General features: G+C 40.5%; 1 protein-coding gene across 1 annotated transcript in view; it reads left to right on the top strand.

Moving 5' to 3' along the window:
* Positions 1-18,714, top strand: part of LOC136866872 (uncharacterized) — a 167,663-nt gene that overhangs the window by 100,130 nt on the left and 48,819 nt on the right. The window contains exon 5 of the mRNA XM_068226878.1: positions 8,493-9,096. Within this exon, the coding sequence (XP_068082979.1) occupies positions 8,493-9,096 (604 nt within the window). The remainder of the gene's footprint in view (positions 1-8,492; positions 9,097-18,714) is intronic.

The following is an 18,714-nucleotide window of genomic DNA, read 5'->3' as shown; positions in this document are numbered from 1 at the left end:
TGATACTCGAATCGTAGATTTTTTTACCTCCCTCCGTGGTTCAATGATAAAACGTCGTCTCGGGATCCGAAGATCGTAAGTTCAAATCTGGCACAAATATTCGGATTTTTCAAGTGTGAATAAAATTCCATTGGGCAGGTAATTGTGGTGATTATTAGCACCCGGAATTTAAGGCAGCCCTTAGAGGTTCGATTGAAAAACTTACTGAAGAGAGTAACTGGCATATTCGTTAGGCCGCGCGCTGTAGGGGGGAACGCAACCGCCTGTCACCCGCCGGCTCCGGGTTCGATTCCCGGCGGGTCAGGGGTTTTTAATTACTCATGATTAATATCCCTGGCCTGGGGGCTAGGTATCTGTGTCGTCCTTAATGTTCCTTTCCCCACATTCAACACTTTGCACTTCCGCATTTTCCAAATACACGCAGGTTCATAACATATGATGCAAAGTAGGGGCAAAACATCTTCTTAGGTCGACGCCCCGAATAAATAGCATTTATAAAAAACTGGTATACTCTAGGCTGCACAGCGGTTATACTATGACGTCTGAAAAATATTAGGGGAATGGCTCATCAGAACCCCTAGAATTTCCGTAACTCTCGCGACAATACCGAAGAGCGGGCGAGTATACTCTAGCATGCACAATAGTCATGCTACGGATTTTGCATAAACATTAGGGGAATGGCCCATCAAAACCCCTAGAACTTATGTTACTCTCGTGAAATTACCAAAGAACGGGCTGTACAAAAGTTATGCTTTGAGGTTTAAATAAATATTAGGAGTACGGCTGATCAGAACCACTAGAACTAATGTTTCTCTCGTGAAATTACCGAAGAGTGGGCTCGTATACTCTAGCCCGCACAACAGATAAGTTATAGGTTTTGCATATATATTAGGGGAAATGGCCCATCAGAACCCCTAGAATTTATGTTACTCTCGCTACATTAAGGAAGAGAGGGCTAGACGCATCTCACTACTAACGAAATTAGTTTGCATTCCAATCTATTACTACCCAAAATTCTGTCTACTATTGATTACTGATTTAAGGAGAAGTACAACTAGGCAGCTATCTTATTATTATTTTCATTCTTCCTTTTCCTGTTTATACAGGGTAGACGATTTTATAGAGCCGTTTTCATACTCCACGGCTCCACACATCGTCTTCTGTTAGTCATGTTTCTGTCTAGTCCCTTCGCATGCAATGCTTTCATCTTGTTTTAGATCGACCTCTTCGTCTGCTCCCTTATGCACTCATGCCCTCAAATTCTACTAACTGGCAAGAAAATAAGACTACAGAAGGTGACGCCCAGAATGAACTGGTGCAATTTAAAGACCCAAATATGGAAAAGGAATTGAAAACAAATCCTTTTGAGAGAAATGCATTGTAGAAGGGGTGAAGAAATGGTGAACAAACAACGAACTGTTTAGACATGTAGGGAGAGAGGTTTCGGCTAAAATATAAGGAAAGCGAATTCGAGTGGATGAGGAAATTTGATGCTGGAACGATGAAGTGCAGAAGGCAGAGAAGGAGAAAAAAGTAGCTAAGGCAATCATCCTCCATTCACAATAATGCTAGCAAGAATGGAAGAGATCCGACACTCGAAGGACGAGGGTATCGCCGAAAGAAATGGGTTGACGACGAAGGGTGTGAAAATTACAGACCTAGCGCAAACCTAATGCAGATGGTCGTAAAATAACAAGAGTTGCCCAAGAGTGGTCGAAGAGGAATGGTTGACGTGAGGAACCTGACAAAGTTAAATGGGCATACTACTAGACTCAGGAAGGGGACCGGCGATCATCAACTCACGCTCCCAAGATGGAAGGCCCTAGTCCACATTTTAGTCAATGGCAGGATGTACCGTGGTGTACTTTTCCACACCCATCCACAGAGTGTTCCATTCAGCACTCCATGTCGTACGACGTAAAAGTTATATGGAAACACGATCCGTGTTTACTCGAAAAAATGTATTAAAACTCAGCCATAAATCCCCCAACTGGTAGAGAAAAATGGAACGATGGAATTGAGAAGCAGGCAGGGTAAATGGCATCCAATAAATGTGTCTGCACAGGTTGTATGAGACCGGAAGATTTCTTATTATTTCCCCTCATTGGGTAAGGTGAAACGGAAGGAAGTAACCTTCAGAGGGTCCATAAATTGAGTGTGTGTAGTGGCAGCCGTAGGTCCTGTAGCTGCGTCTGACAATGTTTCAACTTCCTTGCTAAGGGAACACCATTTTCATTTTTTATCCAATCACTCTTAAGCAATTTTTTCTCTCTTTTGATCCCGACTCTATTATGTTTCTTGCCTGAATTTTGCCAATAACATGATATATTCTAAGATTTTACACCCTTTCATCGAAGGAGCAGAACTCTTCCATTTGTTCCTCTGATTAATGCTAATTGACGATGTTTGCGTATCTGTACTTCCTATTTAAACAATAAAGGGTTTTATTAGCCTCGGTTGTAAATTCCAGCCAATAAATTGAAATTAGAATTCAAAATTCAATTTAAAATATTCGTGGTGCAATTTAGTCACATACTCCTTAATTTGGATTAGGTAGATGGTGAGTTGGCAGTCATGAAACCATGTTTTTCAATTTTTGTACCAGGCAAATGCTCAAGCTCTATCTTAATTAAGTCCATTGTCACTTCATTCTCATTCCTAGCCCTGTGATATTCCATCGTTGTCGTAAGACCTGTCTGTGTCGGTGACTTGCAAAACATATAGCAAAAAGAAGCATTAATCACCATCTTCTTTACTACTACAACTTTATTATTATCATCAATATTATCACCGTAGTATAGAAAATCCTGAATTAACTTTAGGAGGAGCAAAATTCTGGCTAGAATGTGTAACACTCTCTGAAGATGGCTGATAAATTTCGAATCAAAGCTTTTGGAACGTGGGTTCGGATGAGAATGGAGGACATAAAGCGTGTGGTTTGCGTGATAGAGTATTACAACTTGTCAAAGAACACACAACTCTCTGAATGGTAGAAGTAGAAGAGGAAAAACAACAACCAAGCGAGTTGGCCGTGTGATTAGGGGCACGCAGCTGATAGCTTGCATTTGGGAGATAGTGGGTTCGAATCCTATTGCCGGCAGCCGTGAAGTTGTTCTCCCGTGGTTTCTCATTTTTACAGCAGAAAATGCTGGGTCTGTTCCCTAATTAAGGCCAAGGCTGCTCCCTTCTCACTCCTAGCACTTTCCTTCCCAATGGTTGCCATGAGACATAATTGTGTCCTTGCGACGTGAAGCCAATTTTAACGAAAAAATGGGAACAATTGACGGAGAAGAATAAAAAAGTTGAACGAATAGAAGAACGGAAGATATCAGGTGAGCAAAGAACAGGCCTGAAACAGGAGGAGATGGCGACAGTGGTGGTGTCCTGGAAGTACCATTAGGTAGAATAACATATGATGATGATGTGTTCCGTCTCTAAGAGCACAGATTGAATATTAAAGCTGCGAATCTTCTGCAAGAAGAAAAAAAATCAACAATAGGTCTAGGTACACTAATTTTGATTGCACCAGCCCGGGTAAGCATTACATGAGGTGAGAGGGACTCAAATGTTACCGCAGCAGATGTACATTTACGTCCAGCATCACGTGAGGGCAATCATTTCATTGGGTGCCCTCTGGGTTGAGTATACATGAGAAATCTTCTCAGATTGGTGTTACCTTGGAGAAGATTACACTCCTCTGAGTGACATAAACTGAAGCTAACATGGAATATGAAGTAATGGGGTATCATTACTCCTAATTAAATAACTTTATAACATGTATTAGGCTCGCTGTTTGAACGATGCATTTAGAAACGTTAAGGACTGTGAGTGAAGGGAAGTGGTTTTGACAGCAATGCTAATTCCATTCCGTTCCGCATAATGTCTAAACAAGCAATTTAGGAATTTCACGTGACTTATAATCCGGTAATAGTTTAGTCGTAACTTTAACACGGAATCCAAAATGTAAGACTGGGTTGAGTGGCACAGTTGCGCTGACTGTATTTATTTATTTATTTATTTATTTATTTATTTATTTATTTATTTATTTATTTATTTATTTATTTATTTATTTATTTATTTAAAGTGCATAATACTGTATATAAAAGCGGTAACTCCCTGTTATAGTATTCGCTCATTCAGTGATACAGTCAACATACAAATAATAATAATAATTGATTAATTTGCTTTACGTCACAGCGACACAGATAAGTGTTATGGTAACTACAGGATAGGACAGGCCTAGGAGCGGGAAGGAGGTGGCCTTAACCTTAATTAAGGTACAGCCCCAGCATTTGCTGGTGTACAAATGGGAAACCACGGGAAACCGCCTTCAGGGCTTCGAACTCACTCTCTCCCGGATGCAAGCTCACAGCTGCGCGGCCCTAACCTCACGGCCAACTCACCCGGTAATACAAATTCAATATTGAACATATATGCAATTAAAAGAAACAATAAAACAAAGAGGAAAACATACAAATTCTAGAGAAAAACAACTATATTTTAGAAACATAGATGCCTAATGTATCCGGATTTAATATTAATGAAATTAAGGTGGAAAATTTATTTAGTAATTAAAGCTGCAATATTAATTATTCAATTGCTACATACGGAAAGGTGCTGAATTCGATGTCAGCTCAATCTCCTTTTCTTTGAAGTTGCTCGAATAGGTATACATTTCAATTTTTATTCACATCTTGTTTAAGGGTGTGTATGTTGAGCAACCTATAGACGACATTTTAAAAATCTTGGGAAAATATCACCAGCAATGTCCGATGACAATATTTGGAATAAATTAGGGGCACAAATTTCTGTATATTGGATGAGGATAAGTATTGAATCTATGATTGTCCAAAAACAATCACGCTGGACAGGCCCTGTGGTCCGCATGCCTGACAAATACCTTGCCGAACAGATATTGTATTCTTAGCTATCACTGTATAATCGCGGTATCGGAGCTCCAAGCAAACGCTTTAAAGATGTGATTATATCAAATCTTACGTGGTGAATCATCCATATTTATAGCAGGGGGACAACAACTCTGGACCAAAAATCTAGGAGGACATTGGTACGTAATGATACTTTTCGTTTCGAAGAAAGTCTGCGTCAGACTCAGGTTGACAGGAGAAGAAAAATATGAGGGAAATAAGAAACGGAATGTTTCCCATTAAATATCCCAATTACGCTTGCGCTCAATTTGGTAAATCAGGTGCTTCCGACATTAGGCTACGCAGCCACCTCAAGAGCCACAGATGGAGTTGGAAGATCAACCTATTTGTTTTCAAGTAGTTTTGCACTATATTGCCACTATACTTGCTGGCACTTAAAATAATTTATTAGGAACAAAATATGGCAATTTTACGTGACTGTAAATGACTCGGCATATGCTAAAAGGGCCTCAGTCACATAAAATGGCAAAGTGAGTTAAGCATGAAAATCGCATTTTAGAGGAGAGATTCAACTATCTATGCTGAAAGGAATTGCGTCACACGCGCGCGGGTGAGCTAATATTAGCTAGGGAATTTATTATTTTTAAATTAGGATCGCTGAGGGAGTTGTTTTCGTTTTTATCAAAAGTGAGTTGCTTGGACTGAGTCCCTTTTAGCATGTGACAATTAAAAATGTAGTTCGCAGGATGGCACAATAAAATTATTATTATTATTATCATTATTATTATTATTAATATTAATATTATTACTACTGATTCGTTACGCCGAACTAAGGAGCGCGTCCGAACTTATTATCTCCGTTTGGTTTTTCTTCTTTTCTTCCCAATATCTCTTCATCCTCTGGCTGTGTTCCTTTTTACGTTGTTTAGTCCATCCTGTATTTAGTCAGGTGGGCTTTACAGAAAAATTGTGTTTGTGAATTAAGGTTCCGAATTTTATTCTATCTTGAATAGTTTCTTCATTAATGCCAATTTCATTTAGGTCTACACTGATTTCTTTTAGCCAGTTATTGTCATTTTTCATTGATAAGGCTAAGTTTAAAATTTTCTTCCTGAGACTTGTAATATCCATTCTATATAGTAAGGTAAGGGTTATTCTGCCCTAAGGCAGGTCCGAACCTCCGCAGAGGTGTTCCTGAGCCGGAAGTTACGTGCGGTAGGGTGGCCAGTTCCTTTCCGCTCCTCCATTCCCTTACCCCCACAAACAGCGCGTGGCAACCCATCCAACTCCCGACCACGCCCAATGTTGCTTAACTTCAGAGATATCACGGGATCCGGTATTTCAACACGGCTACGGCCGTTGGCCGTTCTATATAAGTGACCATAAAATTTTTATCGTAGTTTCATGATTGTATCTGTAACTTGATAGGATTCATGTGATTTCTTTTTTATCCAAATTCCATTTTCGCATTTGGTCCTAAAGATTTTCCTGAGAATATTTCTTTCTTGTCTTTTGATCATATTTATACTTTATTTCTTCTCTGTTCTTCTTCTTATTATTATTGTTATTATGACATGACGTCTCATTCCTAATATTATTATTGAAAATTCACAGGATAGGAATCGTGCCGGCTGCCGAAGCCTGTCGCACTCCCCTGCGGCGATGATTAATGACTGACAGATGAAATGAAATGACATTGGAGAGTGTTGCTCGAATGAAACATGACAGGGAAAACTAGAGTACCCGTAGGAAAAACCTGTCCCGCCTCCGCTTTGTCCAGCAGAAATCTCGCGTGGAGTGACCGAGATTTGAACCACGGAACCCCGCGGTGAGAGGCCGGCACGTTTCCGCCTGAGCCACGCAGGCTCTACAATATTATTATTATTATTATTATTATTATTATTATTATTATTATTATTATTATTATTATTATTATTATTATTATTATTATTAATCCACAACCGGACCTTCAGTTGCAAAAATACCCTGATTTCATAAATCGAGATTCAAATGTAGGAGTATCAATTCTACACTACCACTAATAATGATAATAGAAGCACCACACCTCACGTAATGGCTCATCCCTTGCTCAAATACGTCAGCCTCGTGTTGGTAGTTTAGTTGCATTTTGAACGAACTACTATAGCACAAAATTCTTGCACCTCGGGGTCTCCAGAAACTACAATGATAGTCACTGGGAAGTAAAACTTTATTAACAAACAATTTAAATGAAGTGATAGGTTCTTCCAAATACATACGATATTATTACCACAAAAAACAGACGAGGAGCAAAGCTAACTTTTAGTGATCCGTGACTGTTGATTTCGTGATCATGGCCGTGCGACCACTAGTTATTGACAGGATTTCCTTTACTGAAATGGCGAATGACGTTTAGTGCCGGGAGTGTCCAAGGATAAGTTCGGCTTGCCAAATGCAGGTCTTTTATTTGACTCCCATAGGCGACCTGCGCTTCGTGATGAGGATGAAATGATGATGAAGACGTCACATACAGCCAGCCCCCGTGCCAGCGAAATTAACCAATTATAGTTAAGATTCCTGACCATGCCGGGAATCGAACCCGGGACTCCTGAGACCAAAGGCCAGCACTCTAACGAATTAGCCATGGAGCCGGACATTTCCTTTAATTCCACATATATTGGCTGGGATTGGAACTGCGCCCACCTTGGTCAGAAGTCTGTGACATAGCCAATCTTCTATCACATATCCTAAGAAGAGAAAATAAGACAAAATATTATTATTAAATAGTAAATAATTAAATAACTATGTACAGATTTATTACATTCGTGGCTAATAAAAAGAAGATATATCAAACTCTACTTTATTACTAATAAAGCATATTTCTTTCGTTTATATTAGAAAGGAGGTTTTATATTATTACTAAAGATAAAACTCAAAAAGAAATTTGTACCAATATTGCAACTAAGAAAGTAAACTCATATCCTCATAATGAGGTGGTGCATCTCCTTTCAAGTACACCCCCAATAGAGGTGAGCTGCATGAACCATTTGAACCACATACCAGCCCTCCAGCCATTCTTAAATTCCTGGCAGTACCGGGAATCAAACCCGGGCCCGCGAGGATGGCAGCTAATGACTTTTAACAGTTCAGCTACGGAGGCGGATATATTACAACTAATTAGTTTTGTATTATAATCTTTTATTTCATGATAAAACATCGCAATGAGTGTCAAATACTGAAAATAACATTACAAATTAGAACGTATTGACAAACAACAATTATTTGCAGCACGAATATGCAACTACATTCCCAATTTGAGAGAATATCTCAGAAACGTTGCCGTAAAATTTTATATTGCAACTGATTAGTTTGGTATTAAATTTTACGGCAACGTTTCTGAGATGTTGTCTCAAGCTGGGAATGTAGTAGCATATTCGTGCTGCAAGTAATTATTATTTCTCAGTACGTTCTAATTCGTAATGTTTTTTGAGTACTTGACACTCATTTAGATGTTTTACCATAATATAGAAGAATATTTCATTTTTAATCCTCTTCAAACGTAAACTTCACTGTGCTTGGTTGAAGGGAGTGACACATTCTAATTTAATCTCTCTTTCATTGTTTCAGATTCTCCAAGCATTTTGCACGTACTTCTACGCCTGAAGTTGCCACCGTGTCCGTGTTCAGCGAGACTGCCTCCGTAGCACCAAGCAACGGACGTCGTTTCCAGCAGTCTTCTCAGCGTCGTGCTGGGTTCCGTCCCTCAACCGCCGGTCCTGCACCTCCTCCCCCTCCTCCTCCCAGTTCCACTCAGAGTGACAACGGTGGGTACACTCGACGAGGATACAAGCCCCGACAACAGCAGACAGCAGCCCTGGAGGTGGCTCCAACTACTTCTACCAGTTACAACAAATTCAAGCTCCAACGCCCAACAGGAAGGTGGCAGTACAAGACGACACCCAAACCTCGCATTAGCATTCGACGACAGTCAGAGGACGAGGCCGAGACCACACAAGAACCCCCGCAGCCACAGTACACACCAGATGACTCCGAGAACGAGCAGCTTGCCCCTGAAGTAGAGGAGATCCCTGTCCAGGTCGCCCCCTCAGAGAAGGAAGTCGACGCTCAACCAGTAGTCGAAGAGACAATCAAAGTAGAGATTTCCACTCCAGCCGACTTCAAGGATGTCTACTATGAAATTGCTACAATTAAATCCCCTTACACTTTCCAGGTAAGTATTTCAGAACGCGTTTCACTTCATTGCATGACATTACCAAGCCCTGTGTTCTAGGTTCGGCAATATTATGTTGCCATCTAGTTGCTCTCGAAATAAGGAAGGGGGGGGGGCATATTTCATCCCATTAGCAGATTTGGACTTGTAAAAATTCAGGAATATTATGGACAAGACTAAAAATTGGTATATGTATACATATATATATTTTACCGAATATATTCCTTAATTACGGGCAGGTTGAAGTGAACTGTTGGAACGAAAGGTAGTCAACATATTTGACATCATCAGTACAAAAAGCTAAACCAGTAAAACGTGTTCGTAAATTCGTACCCCAACAAATTCATGAAAAATACAAATAATTTTTATACACTTTTCCCTTATAACCTTATCAAATGAATTACTTGAAGGCCATTTATGAAAAATATTTTCGTGGTATTCTTTTCAGCATAGTCCTTCAGAGTTTCTCGTGGGGTGTTAAACGTTTTACTTGCACGTTTGTAACCCATTACCTTGTCCCTCACTGCCTTAATACGCTTTTTAGCCTCCTTATCCCAATGCTTGAATTTACCCATCTGAAAAAGAAATACCGCCTCTGCAGTGTAGTGGTTAGTGTGATTAGCTGCCACCCCCGGAGGCCCGGGTTCTCCCTGCTCTGCCACCAAATTTCAAAAGTGGTACGAGGGCTGTAACGTGATCCACTGAGCCTCGGGAGGTCAACTGAGCAGAGGAGGGTTCGATTCCCACCTCAGCCATGCCCGGAAGTAGTTTTCCGTGGTTCCCACTTCCCCTGCGTCCGACTCGTTGGCTGAATGGTCAGCGTACTGGACTTCGGTTAAGAGGGTCCCGAGTTCTATTCCCGGCCGGGTCGAGGATTTTAATCTTAATTGGTTAATTCCAATGGCTCGGGTGCTGGGTGTGTGTGGCGGGTTCAACATTAGAAATAATCCTAGGTAAGGCCGTCATCTTCACAGACATGCAGGTCGCCTAATAGGCCGTCTACTAGAAAAAGACCTGCACCAGGCTTCTCCGGAGGCCAAACGCCATTATTATTATTATTATTATTATTATTATTATTATTATTATTATTATTATTATTATTATTTCCCCTCCAGGCGAATGCCGGGATGGTACCTAAAGGCCACGGCCGCTTCCTTCCCTCTTCCTTGTCTACCCCTTCCAATCCTCCCATCCCCCCGCAAGGCCCCTGCTCAGCAAAGCAGGTGAGGCCGCCTGGGCGAGGTATGGGTCATCCTCCCCAGTTGTATCCCCCAACCTTCAGTCTGAAACTCCAGGACGCTGCCCTTGAGGCGGTAGAGGTGGGATCCCTGATGAGTCCCAGGGAATAACCGACCCTGGAGGGTAACCAGATAAAGAAGTACAAGAAGAAGAAATAATAATAATAATAATAATAATAATAATAATAATAATAATAATAATAATAATAATAATAATAATAATAATAATAATAAAATTAAACAAGAAATAAAATGAAACTTTAATAATAGTTCCAAACTTCGTCCCCGTGACAGTAATAAGAACTATGAGAGGGACGAAATTACGAATATTCCCTGATTTATTATAATGGTCGCTGCAGTAACTCACGCTAACCACCTCACTACAGCGGTTACACTCCAGGAACTGGGCCACACGACTGAAATGCAGTCCAGCATTTCATAGACATATCAATGCTCACTTTAGGAATAACAGGCTCTTAATGTGAATGCTGCATTTACTCAGCTCAGCATGAAAAATGAATCTTCCATGTACACGGAAAGTAAACGTGGCGCACACAACAAATGCTCACAACAGGACAACGGGTGCGCGGCTAAACATTAGGTACCAATTGGAAATCCCTAGGGAGACCAAATTGGGTGCGGGGACGAAATTCGGCAACTCTACCTTAATAATTGTATTTTGACGTAGAATAACGACGTATGCAGGTCAACGTTACAAACTCAAGAACGTATTCAAATCATTCTCATTTCTAGATAACACGTCCTGCAACAGTATTCAATATATCAGCGTAAGGAGATAGGGCCAATGTGCCTAGGGACGGGATTCTAGCCTTATTATGACGTCATTGGGTGATAGAATCGTGCATCTATTTTAAGATAAAATTCGCCCTGCCGCTCGGCAAACGGTCAGTGTAGTTCTGAAAACACTGAAGGTAGAACATCGTATGAGGTATCATTAATTCGATTTGTCTCAGTACGACCTACACAATTATGGCGAACAGTGAACACCCATGAACATGGTATTGTGAATAAGTTGTGAAAAATATTTTTTTGACGCAAAAATATCTTTGTTTTCGGTCCGGCACTGGGCGTGCACTAGAGCTCAAATGCCCTTAACCTTATTTTGCAAATGCTGATATCTGCGTATCTATTAAGGATATCACAACGTTGCACACTGAGTCTTGTTTTTGGTCACACATGGACTCCACTTATTGAAAAATTGATACTATAAAAGAGACTTAATATTTAATAGGAGGAGTAGGATCAGAAAATAGGAAAGCTTGATGCATGTAACAGGTGATACTGACAGGGGCTCTACAGCATGCAAGTAGGTGGCGTCAGAACAAGGAGAGATAAACATCAGACGGCCGCTCGCTGCAATACCCGTATAAAGCACCCGTTTGCATTATTAATCCTCATTTTCAATCGCTCAGTAGTATGTGGAGCCAATCGTGGTGAAAATTTTGCAGGAAACCTATTCGTATATAGGGGAATTTTCCATACCTGACAGCTTTTGAACACAGCAGAGTTTTGGATCATCAGGATACTGCGAGTGAAATGTCTACCACATGTCCGCCTCCTACCTTCCCCTCAACTGCTCAGTTACATTCTCTGTTTTGCTTCTCTCGTGCCATAAATATGCTCTGACGTTACAACTTAGCATGATGGTTGAGCCTGCATTAAATGGTAATACAGTATTATCACTCCGTGGCTCAGGCGGCAGCGCGCCGACCTCTCACCGCTGGGTTCCGTGGTTCAAATCCCGGTGAGATTTGCGCTGGAAAAAGCGGAGGCGGAACAGGTTTTCCTCCAGGTACTCTGATTTTTCCTGTCATATTCCGTTCCGGCAACACTCTCCAATATAATTTTATTTCATCTGTTATTCATTAATCATTGCCCCAGAGGAGTGCGACAGGCTTCGGCAGCCGGCATAATTCCTGCCCTCGCCGCTGGATGGGGGCTTCATTCATTCCCTTCCTGACCCGGTCGAATGACTGGAAACAGGTTGTGGATTTCCACAGTATTATGAATCCAGTTATTGGGGCCCTGCAATCCGCGTTACGTTTCTGAAAGAAGGACAGTATGAGAAACAGGGTTCATTAACATTTTTGGTATCTTTCTCCACTCCCCTGTTGTGTCTAGTGACATCGATTTGCTGTTTTCAAAATTAGTGGTGACGCTCAATTGGCTACAGTATTGGACGCGGCACAAATTCCAGTAATCCCCACCTGTCTGAAGACAAGTGACAGGGAGTTCGCGAGAAGAGGATTTAGCCCTTGACCTGAGGAGTCAGACAGTCAGTCATTAAATGTTACGGTGATGGTTCGGCTGTTATTTCACACCTATTGTTAGAGGCAGCATAATGCACAGCAAAATCATAACCTTTATAATATTTCCTGGTGGTCGTTCAGTGGACAAATAAGCAGAGAGATAAACTGAGACATGCTATTCGGGCTTTCTCTCTCCCCACTCCTAGCGTTCCTATGAAATCGTCCCCATAAACCTTACCTGTGTCAGTACGACGTAAAGCATCTTGTAAATAAAAATAATGTGTACTAAATCTTTCAGTATGGGGCAGAACAAGTTTATTACTTTCATCTGTCTACCTCGAATCTTCATTACATTTGACAATGTGAAAGATGAAAATTCACCATCAGGGCAGCCGACAGTGGGGTTCGAACCCACTAACTTACGAATGGAAGATCTCAAATGTGTGCCCCTAACTGTCTGGTCAACACGCTCGGTAATAATAATAATAATAATAATAATAATAATAATAATAATAATAATAATAATAATACTGATAACCGTACTATTATTTTTCATTTATTGTTATGCAAGTTTCTTAATTTGTCTAAATAAAGAGGAATTCATTACTCAATAAATTTTATGGGTGAAAAATTATGTGTATCAGCATAGAGTGTCGGCCTCCTGAACCCAAGATAGCGGATTCAAACCCGGCAGAGGTAGTCGTATATTTCAAGTGTGGAAAAAAAAAAGTCCATTCGACACCCCATGTCGCACGATGTCGGCATGTACTGTAAAAGATCTCTGGTGACACATTTGGTGTCTACCCGACAAAATTAATTAAGTCTCAGCCATAGACGCCCAAGAGAGCTTTGCTTTACTCGGACTGCCATCTAGTAGGCCTAGAGTAAAACGGAACGTCGAAATTGACGAGCAGACAGCCAGATGGCGTCAAATTGATAGGTCTGCACACGGTAGCTGAGGCCATACGATTATTATTATTATTATTATTATTATTATTATTATTATTATTATTATTATTATTATTATTATTATTATTATTATTATTGGTGAAAATATCAAATAGGATTTGAGATGGGATTAATTAATTCTTGAACAACAGCTGTGTAAAATTACTACTATTCTACTGCTTACTTGTAATAATAATAATAATAATAATAATAATAATAATAATAATAATAATAATAATAATAATAATAATAATAATAAAATGGAAAGAGCATATGGCTTGACAAAAAACATCTACAATAAGAAGTGCTTATCTTGGAATTCCAAATTAAAACATTGCAACACCGTGGTCAAAACTGAATGCCTGTATGCCAGTGAATGCCTGTCCATGAACTACAAGCTGGAGAAACTAGAGGTCCTGGAAAGAAGAATCCTCAGAAAAATTATGGGAGCTGTCCAAACTGAAAGCGGATGGAAACTTTGGAGTAACAAAGAAGTTTACCAGAAGGTGGAAATAATCTCAGAGACCATGAAGAAAAGGAGGCTGGAGTTTCTTGGACATCTATACAGAATGAATGCAAACAGACCAAACAGATATTTGATTACTTCTGGAGAAAAAAGACCACTACAGCATGGATTAAGGAAACGAAGAAGGATATGGAAAAGTTAAGCATCTTGGAAGTCCAGCTGTTAGAAAGGAATACGTTTAGGAACACACTGAAGAATTTGGAAGGTGTTCAAGCCGCAGGAAGAACTGGGAAGACCGGAAAAGCCTGGACAGATGAACAACGGAAGCAGGCCAGCGAACGCATGAGGGAGTATTGGACACAGAGAAAACTCCACACGAAGAGAAAGAAATGAAGTTGTAGCGTGATCCTTAGTGGTCCATTCGCTTGTAAAAATAATAATAATAATAATGTGACGACGACGATGATGATGACGATGATGTTGATGAAGGAGGACTGGATTTTTTCTGAAAGTTCATCTGATCGATATATATTGAACACGTTTGCTTAAGGTAAGTCTTCCGTGGTTTGGTAACGTCTCACTAACGTCTTGATGGTGATTATGACGATAATAATAACACAAATAGAGTGACTGCGCGATTTGAGTCATGTAGCTGTCGCCTTGCACTTGAGAAGTAATAGGTTTGAACCCCACTGTTGGAAGCACTAAGGATGGTTTTCCGTGGTCTCCGTAGAGACCTGGAGCGGAACTTTCTAGCTGACGCGTGTCAGTGGCTTTACCTAAAATGAATTCTAATAATGAAGACGGAACTATCCCCCAGTTTCCGTGGCAGAAGAATTACCAATTAAGGTTAAAATTCTCGACCCGGCTGGGAATCGAATCAAGGACACCTAGAACAAAAGGCCAGCATGCTAAACGTTTAGCCATGGAGCTCAACAAATAAGTTGGCTGCACACTTGTAATTCTGCTTAAAACCATAACCACCACCGTCTTCGTCCCCCGACAATATTAACATTCCCGAGTCTGGAGAGCCCGAAACGTGTATACCTTCCATTTCTCCTCTCTTCTTCACGCTGTTTCCTCAAATTTTCGAATATTCGGAATGTCATATTTATTTATGTACTTAATTCGTTTACCCTCCAGGTTGGTTCCCCCCGGACTCAGCGAGGGATCCCACCTCAAGGGAAGTGTCCTGGAGCGTGAGTTATTTGGTCGGGTATACAACTGGAAGGAGGACCAATACCTCGACCAGGCGGCCTCACCTACTATGCTGAATAGGGGCCGTATAGAGGACGAGAATATAGGAAGGGAAGGAATCGGCCGAGGCCTTAAGTTAGGTACCATCAAGGCATTTGCCTGGAGGAGAAATGGGAAAACACGAAAAACCACTTCGAGGATGTTTGAGGTAGAAATTGAAACCCCTTTACTCAGTTGACCTCCCGAGGCTGAGTGGTCCCCGTTCCAGACCTCGTACCACTTTTCAAATTTCGTATCAAAGCCGTGAATCGAACCCGGGACTCTGGGGTTTTAGCAAATCACACTAACTACTGCACCACAGAGGTAGTCGGAGCATTCCTATTGAAGTTATTAAGATGGTGTGATAATTTTATTAATTTCCACCTCTAAATAATTACCTCCGTGAGAGAACGTAGGAAAAGAGTAATTGACCTTTAAATTTCCTAAGTGACTCCGCTCCGTGCGCACAGGTATGTTATAATAAAATCAAATATCTTATCAGGAATGTGATCACTGTAACAATCCTCTCTGAGTGGGCGAAATCTTTTGACCTTCCACGACACCTCTGTCAGTAAGCGACTGTTGCAAGGTGTTACTTAAGATCTTTGTGTCTGGAAATGACGTAATCACTCTGTAGTGCAGGTCAGTCCAATTATCGAGACACTTTACGCTGTCATCTGTAATTTTGTAGTTCTAATTACTTTGTAATGATCTAGATTGAGTAATCAGCAGCGAATTTTACTGGGAAATAATTTTACTTGTCTGATGTGTAGTGGACAGTGTGATTAGCTGCCACTCCCGAAGGCCCGGGTTCGTTTCCCGGCTCTGCCACGATATTTAGAAAGTGGTACGATGGCTTGGACAGGGTTCACTCAGCCTCTGGAGGTCAACTGAGTAGAGGGTTTTCGATCCCATCTCAGCCATCCTCGAAGCGGTTTTCCGTGGTTTCTCACTTTTTCTCCAGGAAAACGCCGGTACGGTACCTAATTAAGGCCTGGGTTGCTTCCTTCCCTCTTTGTTGTCTATCCCTTCCAATCTTCCCATCCCCCACAAGGGCGCTGTTCAACATAGCAGATGAGCCTACCTGGGCGGGGAACTGTTCTCCGACTGAATGTCTCACGCTCCAGGACATTGCCCCTGGTGCGGTGGAGTTGGAATCCCTCACTGAGTCCCTGCTGATGGAATGATATGAAACGAGAATGAAATAATATTACTTTCTAATTTACTTGATGTTTAAAGGGGCCTAATGTCTAAGGTCACTGGACCGAACTTTCTAGTTTAGCGTCGCATTAACAGGAGGAGATTTTAGGTGACAGATAGAGAGAAAAAGGCTAGGACTGTGAAGAGGTAGTTGACGTGACCTTGATTAAGGTACAGTCCCAGCATTTGCCCGGTGTGTAAAGGGGAAACTATGGTAAACTACCTTCAAGGCTCCCGAAGGCAAGCTGACGGCTACATAACCCGAACGGCGTAGTCAACTGAGTCGGTTTTTTGTACTGCTAACAAGCTAGAAATAACAAGAACGTTAGGTAATTAACTAGCGAGGGCAGATCATCTTCACTGCCTTCATCATCAACATGTTATTTCCTCTCTTCTTATTTGAAATGACAAAATAATACATAATATTTTTCTAAAAGCTGAACCTGTAATTGTAGAATTCTGTTTGTTCCAGTCTGCGTGTGTCCTAGATACACAGAACGTCACAAAAATACTTGGACACGTGGTGTGGGCGGGGTGCCCTGCATCAAAACAAAGAAAAAATATCACACACACACACACACACACACACAGAGAGAGAAATGCTCCTTTATTATTATTATTATTATTATTATTATTATTATTATTATTATTATTATTATTATTATTATTATTATTATTATTATTATTATTATTATTATTTTCATTACAGCCGCGATGTTTATGACATGGCATATTTCTTATTTATATTTTTCCATGGAAAATACAACTTAAGCATGATTTTAACTACGGTGACTAAAATGATGCAATTTTCACGGGTCATATAAAGTCATATTTTGGATTATTTAACGTGCTTTTTCATATTTCTCCGTGAATATTGGTACTTTTGTCATATTATATTTTTATTTCATTTTCGCATACCGGCTTGTAGTCGTCTCAAAGACGGATTTTTCACATCTCCTAATGGTTGTCTGTATAGAAAGAGCCATAAGAGTAGAAAGCGACAGTAAGGTGAGTCCCAATTGATCTCTGATTACCATAGGTTTGCGTTGCCTGTAAATGGCGCCGCAATGTGCGAAACACCATAGGTCTGTATTACATGTGCGAATTTCATTACCTGTGAGTAGTACCATATTGTGTGGAATACCGTGAGTCTACGTTACTTTTGATTAGTACCGCACCATGACAAATACATTGGTTCTACTTTCCTAGCGATAAGTACCATTATGAGGAGCCGATGACTTGGATTTTTTACCCCTTTAGACTGCAAGCATCATCCACTCAGCATTGTGCTTTAGAAGCACTCCTTTGGTCAGTAATACTGTTGTTTTCAGTCAGTTTCTGTGAATGTGAGGCACTGTGGGTCGGATCCACTTATTGTTTTAAATTCATACCATCCTTTCATTCTTCGTCCTCGCCTTTTGATTTCTGGTCAGTGGAGGATTTTGGACTTTTAATTTGTCATTACATTTCGTCTCATTTCGTACCATTGGAGGCCGATGAGCTAGATGTTAGACTCCTTTAAACAAGAAACATCACCATGGTCGTCTCTGATTATTGGACTTATTTCAAATATGCCCCATTAACATCCTCCGATGTTGAACGGTATTTTCCCGGTTTCAAGTCAATGTTGCGTGAAAATAGAATATCGTTCCAATTTTAAAACTTTAAAAGGTATGTAGTTTGCTACTTTCAAAACTGGACAGTTGTTTCATTCTGTGCAGAGTCGACAGTTGCCTCTGGATTGAAAAATGAAATAAATTCAAAATACCACATAATAACAAAAATTAATATCATTACTTATTTATTATTATTATTGAACGTGCTAGATTTTAAAATTATATTTTCAATGTAATGTTAATTTAAACATCGGCAAGATATTGAAGACATCGAAAATGATACCAAAACATTATTTATTTCACTTTCCGGGTTGAACCGTTTTGTTGTTTTCTGTACATCACGTACAGTTTGCCGACGTTTCGAATACATTGCAATATTCTTTTTCAAGACGACTGAAATACTCCTACTCGATCCGAGGTAATCAGTCTCCCAGGCAGCAGTGTTTACCTTGAGGCAGGCACAAGAAGTCCAGGACAAGACACTGTGCCTACTTCATTCTCAACAGTATCAAGGCGGCGCTTCAGCTAGTGAACTGCAATGTATACGAAACGTCGGCAAACTGTGCGTAATGTATAGATAACAACAACACGGTTCAACCCGGAAAATAAACTAAATAATCCTACACACGGTGGAAGCTTCACCT

Source organism: Anabrus simplex, chromosome 3 (genome assembly GCF_040414725.1).
Source record: "Anabrus simplex isolate iqAnaSimp1 chromosome 3, ASM4041472v1, whole genome shotgun sequence".
In the NCBI taxonomy this organism is placed as follows: domain Eukaryota; kingdom Metazoa; phylum Arthropoda; class Insecta; order Orthoptera; family Tettigoniidae; genus Anabrus; species Anabrus simplex.
This window is presented reverse-complemented; position numbering and strand designations above follow the sequence as displayed.